A 13411-nucleotide genomic window follows, 5' to 3' on the forward strand; every position below is an offset into this window, starting at 1 on the left:
AGGCAGGAGCAGGGAACACCAGGGCACACAAGGCAGGCAGGAGCAGGGAACACCAGGACACACAAGGCAGGCAGGAGCAGGGAACACCAGGACACACAGGGTAGGCAGGAGCAGGGAACACCAGGACACACAAGGCAGGCAGGAGCAGGGAACACCAGGACACACAGGGTAGGCAGGAGCAGGGAACACCAAGACACAGGGTAGGCAGGAGCAGGGAACACCAAGACACACAGGGTAGGCAGGAGCAGGGAACACCAGGGCACAGGGTAGGCAGGAGCAGGGAACACCAGGGCACACAAGGCAGGCAGGAGCAGGGAACACCAGGACACACAAGGCAGGCAGGAGCAGGGAACACCAAGACACACAGGGTAGGCAGGAGCAGGGAACGTCAAGACACACAAGGTAAGCAGGAGCAGGGAACAGGAACACCGTTGGTGTGTACCTTATCTCATGGCCTGATAATGCTCCTCCCTGTGACCCCAGGGAGAGTTGACCCGACCCCTGTGGTGCAGGTCACTCGGCCCCGAGGGACCTGGCTCACACTATGGTCCCTAACTCACTAATCACTCACTCACGCACTCACACACACGCACACACACGCACTCACACACACTCACACACACACACACACACACACACACACACACACACACACACACACACACACACACACACACACACACACACACACACACACACACTCACCCAAAACCCGTCCAGCCCTCATCCCCTCAACCCCCAAAACCCACCCAGCTCTCATCCCCTCAACCCCCAAAACCCATCCAGACCTCATCCCCTCAACCCCAAGAACCCACCCAGACCTCATCCTCTCAACACCCAAAGCCTACCCAGCCCTCACCCCTCCTCATCCCCTCTCCTTCCATGTGACCCCCCACCCTTGCGAGGGAGGTGGGAGGTCCCCCCCACCCCCTCTATCCTTCCCCCTCCCAACCTCTCAACCTCTATCTGTCTCCCAACCTTACGCTATCTCCCAACCCCTCTATGCCCTCCCCAATCTTCAGACCCAGTATGCCCTTCCTACTCCAGACCTACCTACCCAGGCCCTACCCCAGACCCTCCTACCTACCTTCCTAGAAGCCCAGCCCCCAGTAGCCCCCCAAGCACTCTTTCTGAACACCCCCCTCCTGAACTCTTTCACCCCCCATACACCCCCCGGACCCCCCCAGACACCCCCCGGATCCCCCCGGACATCCCCCGGACCCTCCCCGCCCCCAGTCATCCCCCAGACACCCCCCAGATCCCCCAGATCCCCTCTGCCCCCAGTCACCCCCCAGACATCCCCCAGATCCCCCCAGACCCCCAGAGAAAGGGAGAACTCTGGTACAAGAGTTTCCATGAAGAATCTCAAGGTTTGGTACACCAATGCTGATGGGGTATCTAATAAAGCAGAAGAGATAAAAGAAAGAGTGAGTGAAGCAGATCCTGACATAGTTGCAATTGTGGAAACTAAAATTAATGACATGATCTCAGATGCAATCTTTCCTGAAGGGTACCAGGTGATACGAAAAGAGAGGACACAGAGACAGGGAGGGGGAGTGGCACTCCTAATAAAGCGGAAATGGAAGTTTGAAGACCTGGGAAATCGAGTTACCAATGAGTGCACAAGCTTCATACATGGAACTCTGACAGTAGATGGGAGGAAGATTGTGATCCTGGTAATCTACAATCCCCCACCAAACAGTAGAAGACCCAGGCAGGAGTATGATGACAACAACAAAGCATGTATAGATGAACTGCAGAAGGCAGCAACACTAGCCCACAGAATGAGAGCGAAGCTGCTGATCATGGGGGACCTAAATCATGGAGAGATAAATTGGGAATCAAGGAATCCCCATGGAGGGGACGAAACGTGGGGAGCAAAATTAGTAGATGTTGTAGACAGGAATTTCCTGACACAACATGTGAAGGAAGACACAAGGGAAAGAGGAGGAGATGCACCGAGCCTATTAGACCTGATTTTCACCCAGAACGTAGAAGATATCGAGAATTTAGAGCATGAAATACCTCTAGGGGCCAGTGACCATTGTGTCCTAGTCTTTGACTACATGATGGAATTCAAACTTATGACCATGGGACAAGAGATCTGGGAAAGGAGAGCTGACTACAGGAAAGGGGACTATATGAGGATAAGGGACTATCTGGGTGAAGTGCAGTGGGAGGAAGAAATTAGAGGAAAAACAGTCCAAGATATGATGGACCTAGTCATACAGAAATGCCAGGAGGCCGAAGAGAGATTTATACCAACGGTAAAGGGAAAAAATAAGAAGGAATATAATAACCCATGGTTTAATAGACAGTGTCAGGAAGCAAAAATGACCAGCAGACGGGAGTGGAGGAAGTACAGAAGACAAAGAACAGAGGACAACAGAAGCAGATACAACAGAGCTAGGAACGATTACATTAACATAAGACGAACATCGGAAAGGGACTATGAGAACGATATTGCAATCAAAGCGAAAAAACAACCCAAGTTACTACACAGTCATATAAGAAGAAAAATGTCGGTGAACGACCAAGTGACAAGACTAAGGAAGACAGAGGGGGCATATACTGAAAGTGACAAGGAAATCTGCGAGGCACTGAATGCCAGTTTCCATGGAGTGTTCACTACCGAGCCTGAGCAGCTCCCATTGTTGGAAGGGGTTACCCTAGATGAAAGACTATCAGATATAGAGGTGACAGCAGAGGAGGTAATGAAACAGTTGACAACTCTAGATGCAACTAAAGCAGTTGGACCAGACAAAGTATCACCGTGGATACTAAAAGAAGCAGCACAGGCCCTCAGCGTGCCTCTGGCAATGATCTTTAATGAGTCACTTATGTCAGGAGAATTGCCCAGTTGCTGGAAGAAGGCAAATGTCGTGCCGATCTTCAAGAAAGGAGATAGGGAGGAGGCACTTAACTACAGACCTGTATCACTGACAAGCATCCCCTGTAAAATACTGGAAAGAATAATTAGGCTGCGACTGGTTGCACACCTGGAGAACATTAGGTTTGTGAACAAACATCAACATGGGTTCTGGACAGGGAAATCGTGCCTAACAAACCTTCTGGAATTCTATGATAAAATAACGAGGATAAGACAGGACAGAGATGGTTGGGCAGACTGCATATTTCTGGACTGCCAAAAAGCCTTTGATACAGTACCGCACATGAGACTGCTGTTCAAGCTCGAGAGGCAGGCGGGGGTGGGGGGAAAGGTCCTAGAATGGATAAGGAACTACCTAACAGGAAGGAGCCAAAGAGTTACGGTAAGGGGCGAGAAGTCGGACTGGCGAACAGTAACAAGTGGAGTACCACAAGGATCGGTGCTGGGACCAATTCTATTTCTTGTATATGTTAACGACATGTTTACAGGCGTAGAGTCCTACATGTCGATGTTTGCGGATGATGCAAAGTTGATGAGAAGAGTTGTGACAGATGAGGATTGCAGGATCCTCCAAGAGGACCTGAACAGATTGCAGAGATGGTCAGAGAAATGGCTACTAGAATTCAACACGAGCAAATGTAAAGTTATGGAAATGGGACTAGGAGATAGGAGACCAAAGGGACAGTACACAATGAAGGGGAACAGCCTACCTGTAACGACGCGTGAAAGAGACCTGGGGGTGGACGTAACACCTAATCTATCTCCTGAGGCACATATTAATAGGATAACGACAGCAGCGTACTCTACACTGGCAAAAGTTAGAACATCATTCAGAAACCTAAGTAAGGAGGCATTTAGGGCGCTTTACACTGCCTACGTAAGGCCAGTCTTAGAGTATGCCGCCTCATCATGGAGTCCCCATCTGAAGAAACATATAATGAAACTGGAAAAGGTTCAGAGGTTTGCAACGAGACTCGTCCCAGAGCTACGAGGGATGGGGTATGAAGAGCGCCTGAGGGAATTGTGCCTTACGACACTAGAAAGAAGAAGGGAGAGGGGGGACATGATAGGAACGTATAAGATACTCAGAGGAATTGACAGAGTGGACATAGACGAAATGTTCACACGGAATAGTAACAGAACGAGAGGACATGGATGGAAGCTTGAAACTCAGATGAGTCACAGAGATGTTAGGAAGTTTTCTTTTAGCGTGAGAGTAGTGGGGAAATGGAATGCACTTCAGGAACAGGTTGTGGAAGCAAATACTATTCATAATTTTAAAACCAGGTATGATAGGGAAATAGGACAGGAGTCATTGCTGTAAACAACCGATGCTCGAAAGGCGGGATCCAAGAGTCAATGCTCGATCCTGCAGACACAACTAGGTGAGTACAGGGTGATGTGGTGGAGGCTGACTCCATACACAGTTTCAAATGTAGATATGACAGAGCCCGATAGGCTCATGAATCTGTACACCTGTTGATTGACGGTTGAGAGGCGGGACCAAAGAGCCAGAGCTCAACCCCCGCAAACACAACTGGGTGAGTACACACACACACACACACACACACACACACACACTCACACACTCACATTTCTATTGCCTTTGGAGCTAATCTCTGCCTCTGGAAGGCTTTGGCCTCTCAGGAACCCTACTACTGATTTCCTCTCCAGTTGCATCCGGTCCGCCTTGTTGAGTATTGTCGTCATCTCAGGCTGTCCCAGGATGATTACCCTTCTCTCCTTGTCTATTATCCTCCTAGTATTTTCTTTCATGGTCTGGGAATTTGCTATTTGGAGGACAGCATCCATCATTTTTTACTTTCCACTGTGTGGTTCTTGTTGACTCCTTGGCTCACGTGGTGTCATGTACAGGGTCAAGGTTTTCCAACTTAGCCATTGAGGCTAAACTTGAAAAACCACTGAGGCTCATTAGCAGAATAACAACAGCTGCATATGGCATACCGGCCAACGTCCGTGAATCCTTCAGAAACTTGGTCAATGGAGCTTTCCGGTCACTATATACAACGAAGGTGAGACCCACTCTTGAATATGCAGCCCCAGCATGGAGCCCTTACATGAGAAAGGACAAGGAACTAGAAGAGGTACAAAGATACGCAGTGAGACTCGTTCCGGAGACGAGGGGATCGAGCTATGAGGAAAGATTTAGAGCACTGGATCTTACAACGCTGGAGGAAAGAAGGGATAGTGGGGACATGATAGCAACATATGAGATTCTGAGGGACATTTACAAAGTAGACAAAGCAGAGTTGTACACATTAGGAACAGCAGAATGAGGAGTCATAGATGGAAACTAGAGAAGCAGATGAGTCATAGAGCATCAGGAAAGCTTTTTTCAGTGTTAGATGTGTCAATAAATTGAACAGCTTAGATGCAGTAGTAGTTGAAGCTAATGCGAGTCAGAACTGTAAATGTAAATATGATAAAAATGAGTCATAGCATTAATGTCAGAACGTCGGAAGGCGGGGCTAGGAGCCTAGCTCGACCCAGCAAGCACATCTAGGTGAGAACACACGCACACGCGTCACAACTACCAAATTATGACGTGTTAACACTTCCCTGCAGCAGACTGATGAAGAAAAGGACCTTGGAGTCAAAGCCCGGGAAACACAAACCGAAACTGTCTCTGTTTTCCCCTTGTTACAACTTGTAATAAAGTTGTCACGTCTTGGCTTAACGTGTTTATGACGTATTAGAACGTTGTCACAACTTGCTATATTGGTTGTTATAACTAGTTAGGAAGTGTTAGAAACTTGTTTGAACGTTGTAACAACGTCGTAGTTTCGGTGTGTGTTTGGCGGGAGTCCACCACTCACTGAAACTTGCACAACAGATTGGAGCAGCAGTAAAGAAAGGCTGACCAAACCCTAGGAAAAATAATGCGAACCTTTGACTTTAAAGAAAAGAAGTTAGTTATTTGAGGGGAGGGCGGGGATCCTCGATATAAGCCTAACGTGTATGTATATACTCTGGCTGCCTGTCCCCAGACACAATGAATTATACAAACGAGGTTATAATCTGTTTGTTCTGTGCGGGGAGCAGGTTATTTATAACTAGCTGTACCCGGCCACGCGTTGCTGTGGCTCAGCAACCTTCCCTGTCCCCCAGTCCTCCTCCACTATCCCCCCCCCCTCACCCGTCCCCTCGGCCTGCCAACCATTTCCCACTCCACCATCCCCTCTTCCTTCCCACCATGCCTCACTCCCCTATCTGTTTGTCCTCCCCACCATTCTCCATTCCCCCATCCCCTCGTCCCCACCATCCCAAACTCCCACGTCCCCTCGTCCCCACCATCCCAAACTCCCACGTCCCCTCGTCCCCACCATCCCAAACTCCCACGTCCCCTCGTCCCCACCATCCCAAACTCCCACGTCCCCTCGTCCCCACCATCCCAAACTCCCACGTCCCCTCGTCCCCCCCATCCCAAACTCCCCCGTCCCCTCGTCCCCCCCATCCCAAACTCCCACGTCCCCTCGTCCCCACCATCCCAAACTCCCCCGTCCCCTCGTCCCCCCCATCCCAAACTCCCACGTCCCCTCGTCCCCACCATCCCAAACTGCCACGTCCCCTCGTCCCCACCATCCCAAACTGCCACGTCCCCTCGTCCCCACCATCCCAAACTCCCACGTCCCCTCATCCCCACCATCCCAAACTCCCACGTCCCCTCGTCCCCACCATCCCAAACTCCCACGTCCCCTCGTCCCCACCATCCCAAACTCCCACGTCCCCTCGTCCCCACCATCCCAAACTCCCACGTCCCCTCGTCCCCACCATCCCAAACTCCCACGTCCCCTCGTCCCCACCATCTCAAACTTCCGCATCCCCTCGTCCTTCCCCACCATTATCCCCTCCCTTGTTCCCTCGTCCTCCCCACCATCTCTCACTTTCATGTGGGAATAATAGGAAATGACATTGCAGACGAAGCTGCAAAACTTGCAACTAAGAGAAGAAATGTAGACATTTACATACCACAGAGTCTATCACAGATTAAGAAAGTAATTAGAAACTGAGCAATGCAAAAGATGTACAGTGACCACAACACAGCAGTTGCAACATCAGGATCTGCGGGTTGGTACAAGAATTCAACCAACTACGAACCACTTAGTGTGATGAAAGGGAACAGTAGAGCAACAGAAGTACACTTACATCGCATCAGGCTTGGATACCCATGTGCATGGGAAATAGGCTTACAGGTTCCGGAAGATGAGAGGAAATGTCAACACTGTGGAGAAATGCCCGACAGATCACTGGAACATTATCTAACACAGTGCACAGTTACAAACCCATTAAGATTTCAACTTAGATTCAGCAGAGAAGAAGAAGTTGTTAAACACGTGGGACAAAATCTTACTGAAGCGACCATACGAGTCATAAACACTCATACTCCGCCCAAGTAAAACAGAAACAAGCAACACTTAGTGGGCCAGCCAGAGGCCTAGGGCCCGCCCAGTGGGCCAGCCAGAGGCTTAGGGCCCGCCCAGTGGGCCAGCCAGAGGCCTAGGGCCCGCCCAGTGGGCCAGCCAGAGGCCTAGGGCCCGCCCAGTGGGCCAGCCAGAGGCTTAGGGCCCGCCCAGTGGGCCAGCCAGAGGCCTAGGGCCCGCCCAGTGGGCCAGCCAGAGGCCTAGGGCCCGCCCAGTGGGCCAGCCAGAGGCCTAGGGCCCGCCCAGTGGGCCAGCCAGAGGCCTAGGGCCCGCCCAGTGGGCCAGCCAGAGGCCTAGGGCCCGCCCAGTGGGCCAGCCAGAGGCCTAGGGCCCGCCCAGTGGGCCAGCCAGAGGCCTAGGGCCCGCCCAATGGGCCAGCCAGAGGCCTAGGGCCCGCCCAGTGGGCCAGCCAGAGGCCTAGGGCCCGCCCAGTGGGCCAGCCAGAGGCCTAGGGCCCGCCCAGTGGGCCAGCCAGAGGCCTAGGGCCCGCCCAGTGGGCCAGCCAGAGGCCTAGGGCCCGCCCAGTGGGCCAGCCAGAGGCCTAGGGCCCGCCCAGTGGGCCAGCCAGAGGCCTAGGGCTCGCCCAGTGGGCCAGCCAGAGGCCTAGGGCCCGCCCAGTGGGCCAGCCAGAGGCCTAGGGCCCGCCCAGTGGGCCAGCCAGAGGCCTAGGGCCCGCCCAGTGGGCCAGCCAGAGGCCTAGGGCCCGCCCAGTGGGCCAGCCAGAGGCCTAGGGCCCACCCAGTGGGCCAGCCAGAGGCCTAGGGCCCGCCCAGTGGGCCAACCAGAGGCCTAGGGCCCGCCCAGTGGGCCAGCCAGAGGCTTAGGGCCCGCCCAGTGGGCCAGCCAGAGGCTTAGGGCCCGCCCAGTGGGCCAGCCAGAGGCTTAGGGCCCGCGCAGGAATATCCCTGCAAAAGAAAAAAAAACTCCCTTCCGTCCCCTCGTCATCCCCACCATTCCCCACTCCTCCGTCCGATGCCTTCCCAAATGGTCTGATGTTCCCATCAGAAAATTGGGAACATCAAGTGATCTGATGTTCCCATCACTGAAATATAAGAAAAACAGTTAAAAAATGAATTGAAAATATGAAAAAATAAAAAATAAACTATACTCACGAAATTAATGGTATGGTAAACATACCATTAATTTCGAATTTTGCCGTAGCTCCGAGGGGCTACGAGAAGCTCCAAGGAGCTACGAGGAACTCCTAGGGGCTACGAAGAGCTCCGAGGGGGGCTACGAGGAGCTTTGAGGGGCTACGAGGAGCTCGGAGTGGCTACGAGGAGATCCGAGTGGGGCTACGCTGGAGGAGCTCCGAGGGAATACGAGGAGCTCGGAGGGGGCTACGAGGAGCTCGGAGGGGGCTACGAGGTGCTCCGAGGTGCTACGAGGAGCTGCGAAGAGCTACGAGGAGCTCCGAGGGGGCTACGAGGTACCTTGACAAGGTACCACATAAGAGACTAGCAAGGAAATAAGAGGCACATGGGTACACTAGCACAATGGGAGAATACTGGAATAGATAAAACAATGGTTAAAACTTAGAAAACGAAGGGTCGTGCTAAATAGGAATGGATCTGACTGGGGAAATATTGTAAGTAGGAAGGGGGGTGCCACAAGGGCTCACCTTGGGGCCAACCCTTCTTGTCACGTACATCAATGACACGGATGAGAATATTATAAACATCATCAAATTTACTGATGACACTGAGCTCTGTGGTAAAGTGGGAAGGTGATATTGAGACTTTACAAAGAGATCAACATGGACTCTAGAAATGGTCAGATGACTGGCTAATGCTTTTTAATGTCGATAAATGCAAGACCTTGCAGGTGGGGTCTAAAAATCCACGTTACACCTACCAAACTGGCAGCACTACCTTACAACAGATAGACCAAGAAAGTGATATTATTATTATTATTATTATTATTATAGTCCAACAATTATCCGTGTATAAACCTACAGGGTACGCGGATATGGGTGTCGCCTGGCGGGAGGAGCTGGAACTAGGCAGAGACGTGAACGTTTGGGCAGTGGTTGAGAGAGTGTACAGCCAGGTGGCTGATGTGTACACCTTGGTGCACGCTCATGTACGCCAGGCCCTGGTCAAGCAATACGGTCGCAGCCTCGTCGACCCCACGGCTCCTATCCCAGCACATCTGGTGGGTGAGTTTGTTGATGCTACATGTGTACCTGTGTCCAGGTGTGGAGGCTTCTACACGGCACATGTGCACCTCCACCAACACTACTGTTTCCAGGTGTGGAGGCTTCTACACGGCACATGTGCACCTCCACCAACACTACTGTGTCCAGGTGTGGAGGCTTCTACACGGTACATGTGCACCTCCACCAACACTACTGTGTCCAGGTGTGGAGGCTTCTACACGGCACATGTGTACCTCCAACACTACTGTGTCCAGGTGTGAAGGCTTCTACACGGCACATGTGCACCTCCACCAACACTACTGTGCCCAGGTGTGGAGGCTTCTACACGGCACATGTGCACCTCCACCAACACTACTGTTTCCAGGTGTGGAGGCTTCTACACGGCACATGTGCACCTCCACCAACACTACTGTGTCCAGGTGTGGAGCCTTCTACACGGTACATGTGTACCTCCACCAACACTACTGTGTCCAGGTGTGGAGCCTTCTACACGGTACATGTGCACCTCCACCAACACTACTGTGTCCAGGTGTGGAGGCTTCTACACGGCACATGTGTACCTCCAACACTACCTCTGCTCACAGAGTAAAGGAAGTACCTAAACGAATTTTGGTTGTGGGAGAAACCCAGGTGAGGTATTTAGATAGAACTTTTTGTGCCAGAGATAAGGGGGGAACAGGTTAAGGGTTTGTTATCAGGGAGCTGTAATTGGTAATAAACAACATGAATGATATTATGACTGGAAATGGGAATAAACCCATTATTTATATCAGTTCAGGTGGAAATAATGTTGGATGAGTTAAGAGTGAGGCGCTGATACAGAGGTTTAAGACAGCCATAGAACTAATTAGGAGCAAGGGAAGAATCCCGATCATATGTGGCATTCTTCCAAGAATAGATTTGTAGGATAAAACTCTGGCACCTGGGGCCAGTGGGGCCTCGTAGCCTGGTGGATAGCGCGCAGGACTCGTAATTCTGTGGCGCGGGTTCGATTCCCGCACGAGGCAGAAACAAATGGGCAAAGTTTCTTTCACCCTGAATGCCCCTGTTACCTAGCAGTAAATAGGTACCTGGGAGTTAGTCAGCTGTCACGGGCTGCTTCCTGGGGGTGGAGGCCTGGTCGAGGACCGGACCGCGGGGACACTAAAGCCCCGAAATCATCTCAAGATAACCTCAAGATAACCTGCTGGGCCGCAGGTGTCGGATTTTCAAAAAGCTGATTTTAATTGTCTAAGAAATTTTTGGGTTGAAATAGATCGGAAAGTCCTGGGGGACGCACCATGGTGTAGTCCAGGGGGGACGCAACATGGTGTAGGCCAGGGGGGACGCACCATGGTGTAGGCCAGGGGGGACGCACCATGGTGTAGGCCAGGGGGGACGCACCATGGTGTAGTCCAGGGGGGACGCAACATGGTGTAGGCCAGGGGGGACGCACCATGGTGTAGGCCAGGGGGGACGCACCATGGTGTAGGCCAGGGGGGACGCACCATGGTGTAGGCCAGGGGGGACGCACCATGGTGTAGGCCAGGGGGGACGCACCATGGTGTAGGCCAGGGGGGACGCACCATGGTGTAGGCCAGGGGGGACGCACCATGGTGTAGGCCAGGGGGGACGCACCATGGTGTAGGCCAGGGGGGACGCACCATGGTGTAGTCCTGGGGAAGAAAGAGCAGCTTCATATCAGCTTCCTGCAATGGTCAGAAGGCAGAAAGAACAATGAAAACAAGAGAGGTTGACAGCCATTCATGAGCCAATTGGTTGACAGCCAATACGTTCGATATACCAAGTAGTCTCTGAGAGGGTGCCGACGAAATGTATGCAGACTTCGTCATGCAAGCTCCTTGAGAATTGCTGCCAGCAGACTAAAAGATTATGGCTCTTGAAGGAAAAAAAGAGCCAGACTATCTTGAGGTTATGTTGAGATGATTTCGGGGCTTTAGTGTCCCCGCGGCCCGGTCCTCGACCAGGCCTCCACCCCCAGGAAGCAGCCCGTGACAGCTGACTAACACCCAGGTACCTATTTTACTGCTAGGTAACAGGGGCATAGAGTGAAAGAAACTCTGCCCATTGTTTCTCGCCGGCGCCTGGGATCGAACCCAGGACCACAGGATCACAAGTCCAGCGTGCTGTCCGCTCGGCCGACCGGCTCCAACTAGTCCTCATCTGCTACGTAATATTACACAGATGCATATAGAACCAAACATGGCATCTGACAGCTTCACCTACTTCACAGATGGATCAGTAGACCAGCAGGGACAAGAAACTGGAGCTGCTGTTATAGCAGGAAACTCTGTAGTTAGTTGGGGACTCTCAAATGGGTGTTCAACTTTACAAACAGAGATGCTAGCCATTCAAAAGGCTTTGGAACATGCTCTTGCTGAACACCGACAACATGTTATACATACAGATTCGAGAACTGCCATTGAAACCTTGCAACAAGAACACATATGTGACAACATCCATTTCATGACAAATGCCAGAATTAATGTAGTCAAGGCCGTCGGGTAATTATCAACTGGGTGCCAAGTCATGTGGGAATAAAAGGAAATGACATTGCAGACGAAGCTGCAAAACTTGCAACTAAGAGAAGAAATGTAGACATTTACATACCACAGAGTCTATCACAGATTAAGAAAGTAATTAGAAACAGAGCAATGCAAAAGATGTACAGTGACCACAACACAGCAGTTGCAACATCAGGATCTGCGGGTTGGTACAAGAATTCAACCAACTACGAACCACTTAGTGTGATGAAAGGGAGCAGTAGAGCAACAGAAGTACACTTACATCGCATCAGGCTTGGATACCCATGTGCATGGGAAAAAGGCTTACAGGTTCCGGAAGATGAGAGGAAATGTCAGCACTGTGGAGAAATGCCCGACAGATCACTGGAACATTATCTAACACAGTGCACAGTTACAGCCACAACAGACCACTGGAACATTATCTAACACAGTGCACAGTTACAGCCACAACAGACCACTGGAACATTATCTAACACAGTGCACAGTTACAGCCACAACAGACCACTGGAACATTATCTAACACAGTGCACAGTTACAGCCACAACAGACCACTGGAACATTATCTAACACAGTGCACAGTTACAGCCACAACAGACCACTGGAACATTATCTAACACAGTGCACAGTTACAGCCACAACAGACCACTGGAACATTATCTAACACAGTGCACAGTTACAGCCACAACAGACCACTGGAACATTATCTAACACAGTGCACAGTTACAGCCACAACAGACCACTGGAACATTATCTAACACAGTGCACAGTTACAGCCACAACAGACCACTGGAACATTATCTAACACAGTGCACAGTTACAGCCACAACAGACCACTGGAACATTATCTAACACAGTGCACAGTTACAGCCACAACAGACCACTGGAACATTATCTAACACAGTGCACAGTTACAGCCACAACAGACCACTGGAACATTATCTAACACAGTGCACAGTTACAGCCACAACAGACCACTGGAACATTATCTAACACTGTGCACAGTTACAGCCACAACAGACCACTGGAACATTATCTAACACAGTGCACAGTTACAGCCACAACAGACCACTGGAACATTATCTAACACAGTGCACAGTTACAGCCACAACAGACCACTGGAACATTATCTAACACAGTGCACAGTTACAGCCACAACAGACCACTGGAACATTATCTAACACAGTGCACAGTTACAGCCACAACAGACCACTGGAACATTATCTAACACAGTGCACAGTTACAGCCACAACAGACCACTGGAACATTATCTAACACAGTGCACAGTTACAGCCACAACAGACCACTGGAACATTATCTAACACAGTGCACAGTTACAGCCACAACAGACCACTGGAACATTATCTAACACAGTGCACAGTTACAGCCACAACAGACC

At 51.2% G+C, this 13411-nt stretch overlaps 1 protein-coding gene across 1 annotated transcript in view; it reads left to right on the forward strand.

The window, feature by feature from the left end:
- The window catches only part of LOC123773274 (angiotensin-converting enzyme-like protein Ace3), a 104766-nt gene that overhangs the window by 10408 nt on the left and 80947 nt on the right, over positions 1-13411 (forward strand). Inside the window, exon 5 of the mRNA XM_069317796.1 lies at positions 9290-9490. Coding sequence (XP_069173897.1) covers positions 9290-9490 — 201 coding nt within the window. The remainder of the gene's footprint in view (positions 1-9289; positions 9491-13411) is intronic.

This window comes from Procambarus clarkii, chromosome 89 (genome assembly GCF_040958095.1).
Source record: "Procambarus clarkii isolate CNS0578487 chromosome 89, FALCON_Pclarkii_2.0, whole genome shotgun sequence".
NCBI lineage: Eukaryota > Metazoa > Arthropoda > Malacostraca > Decapoda > Cambaridae > Procambarus > Procambarus clarkii.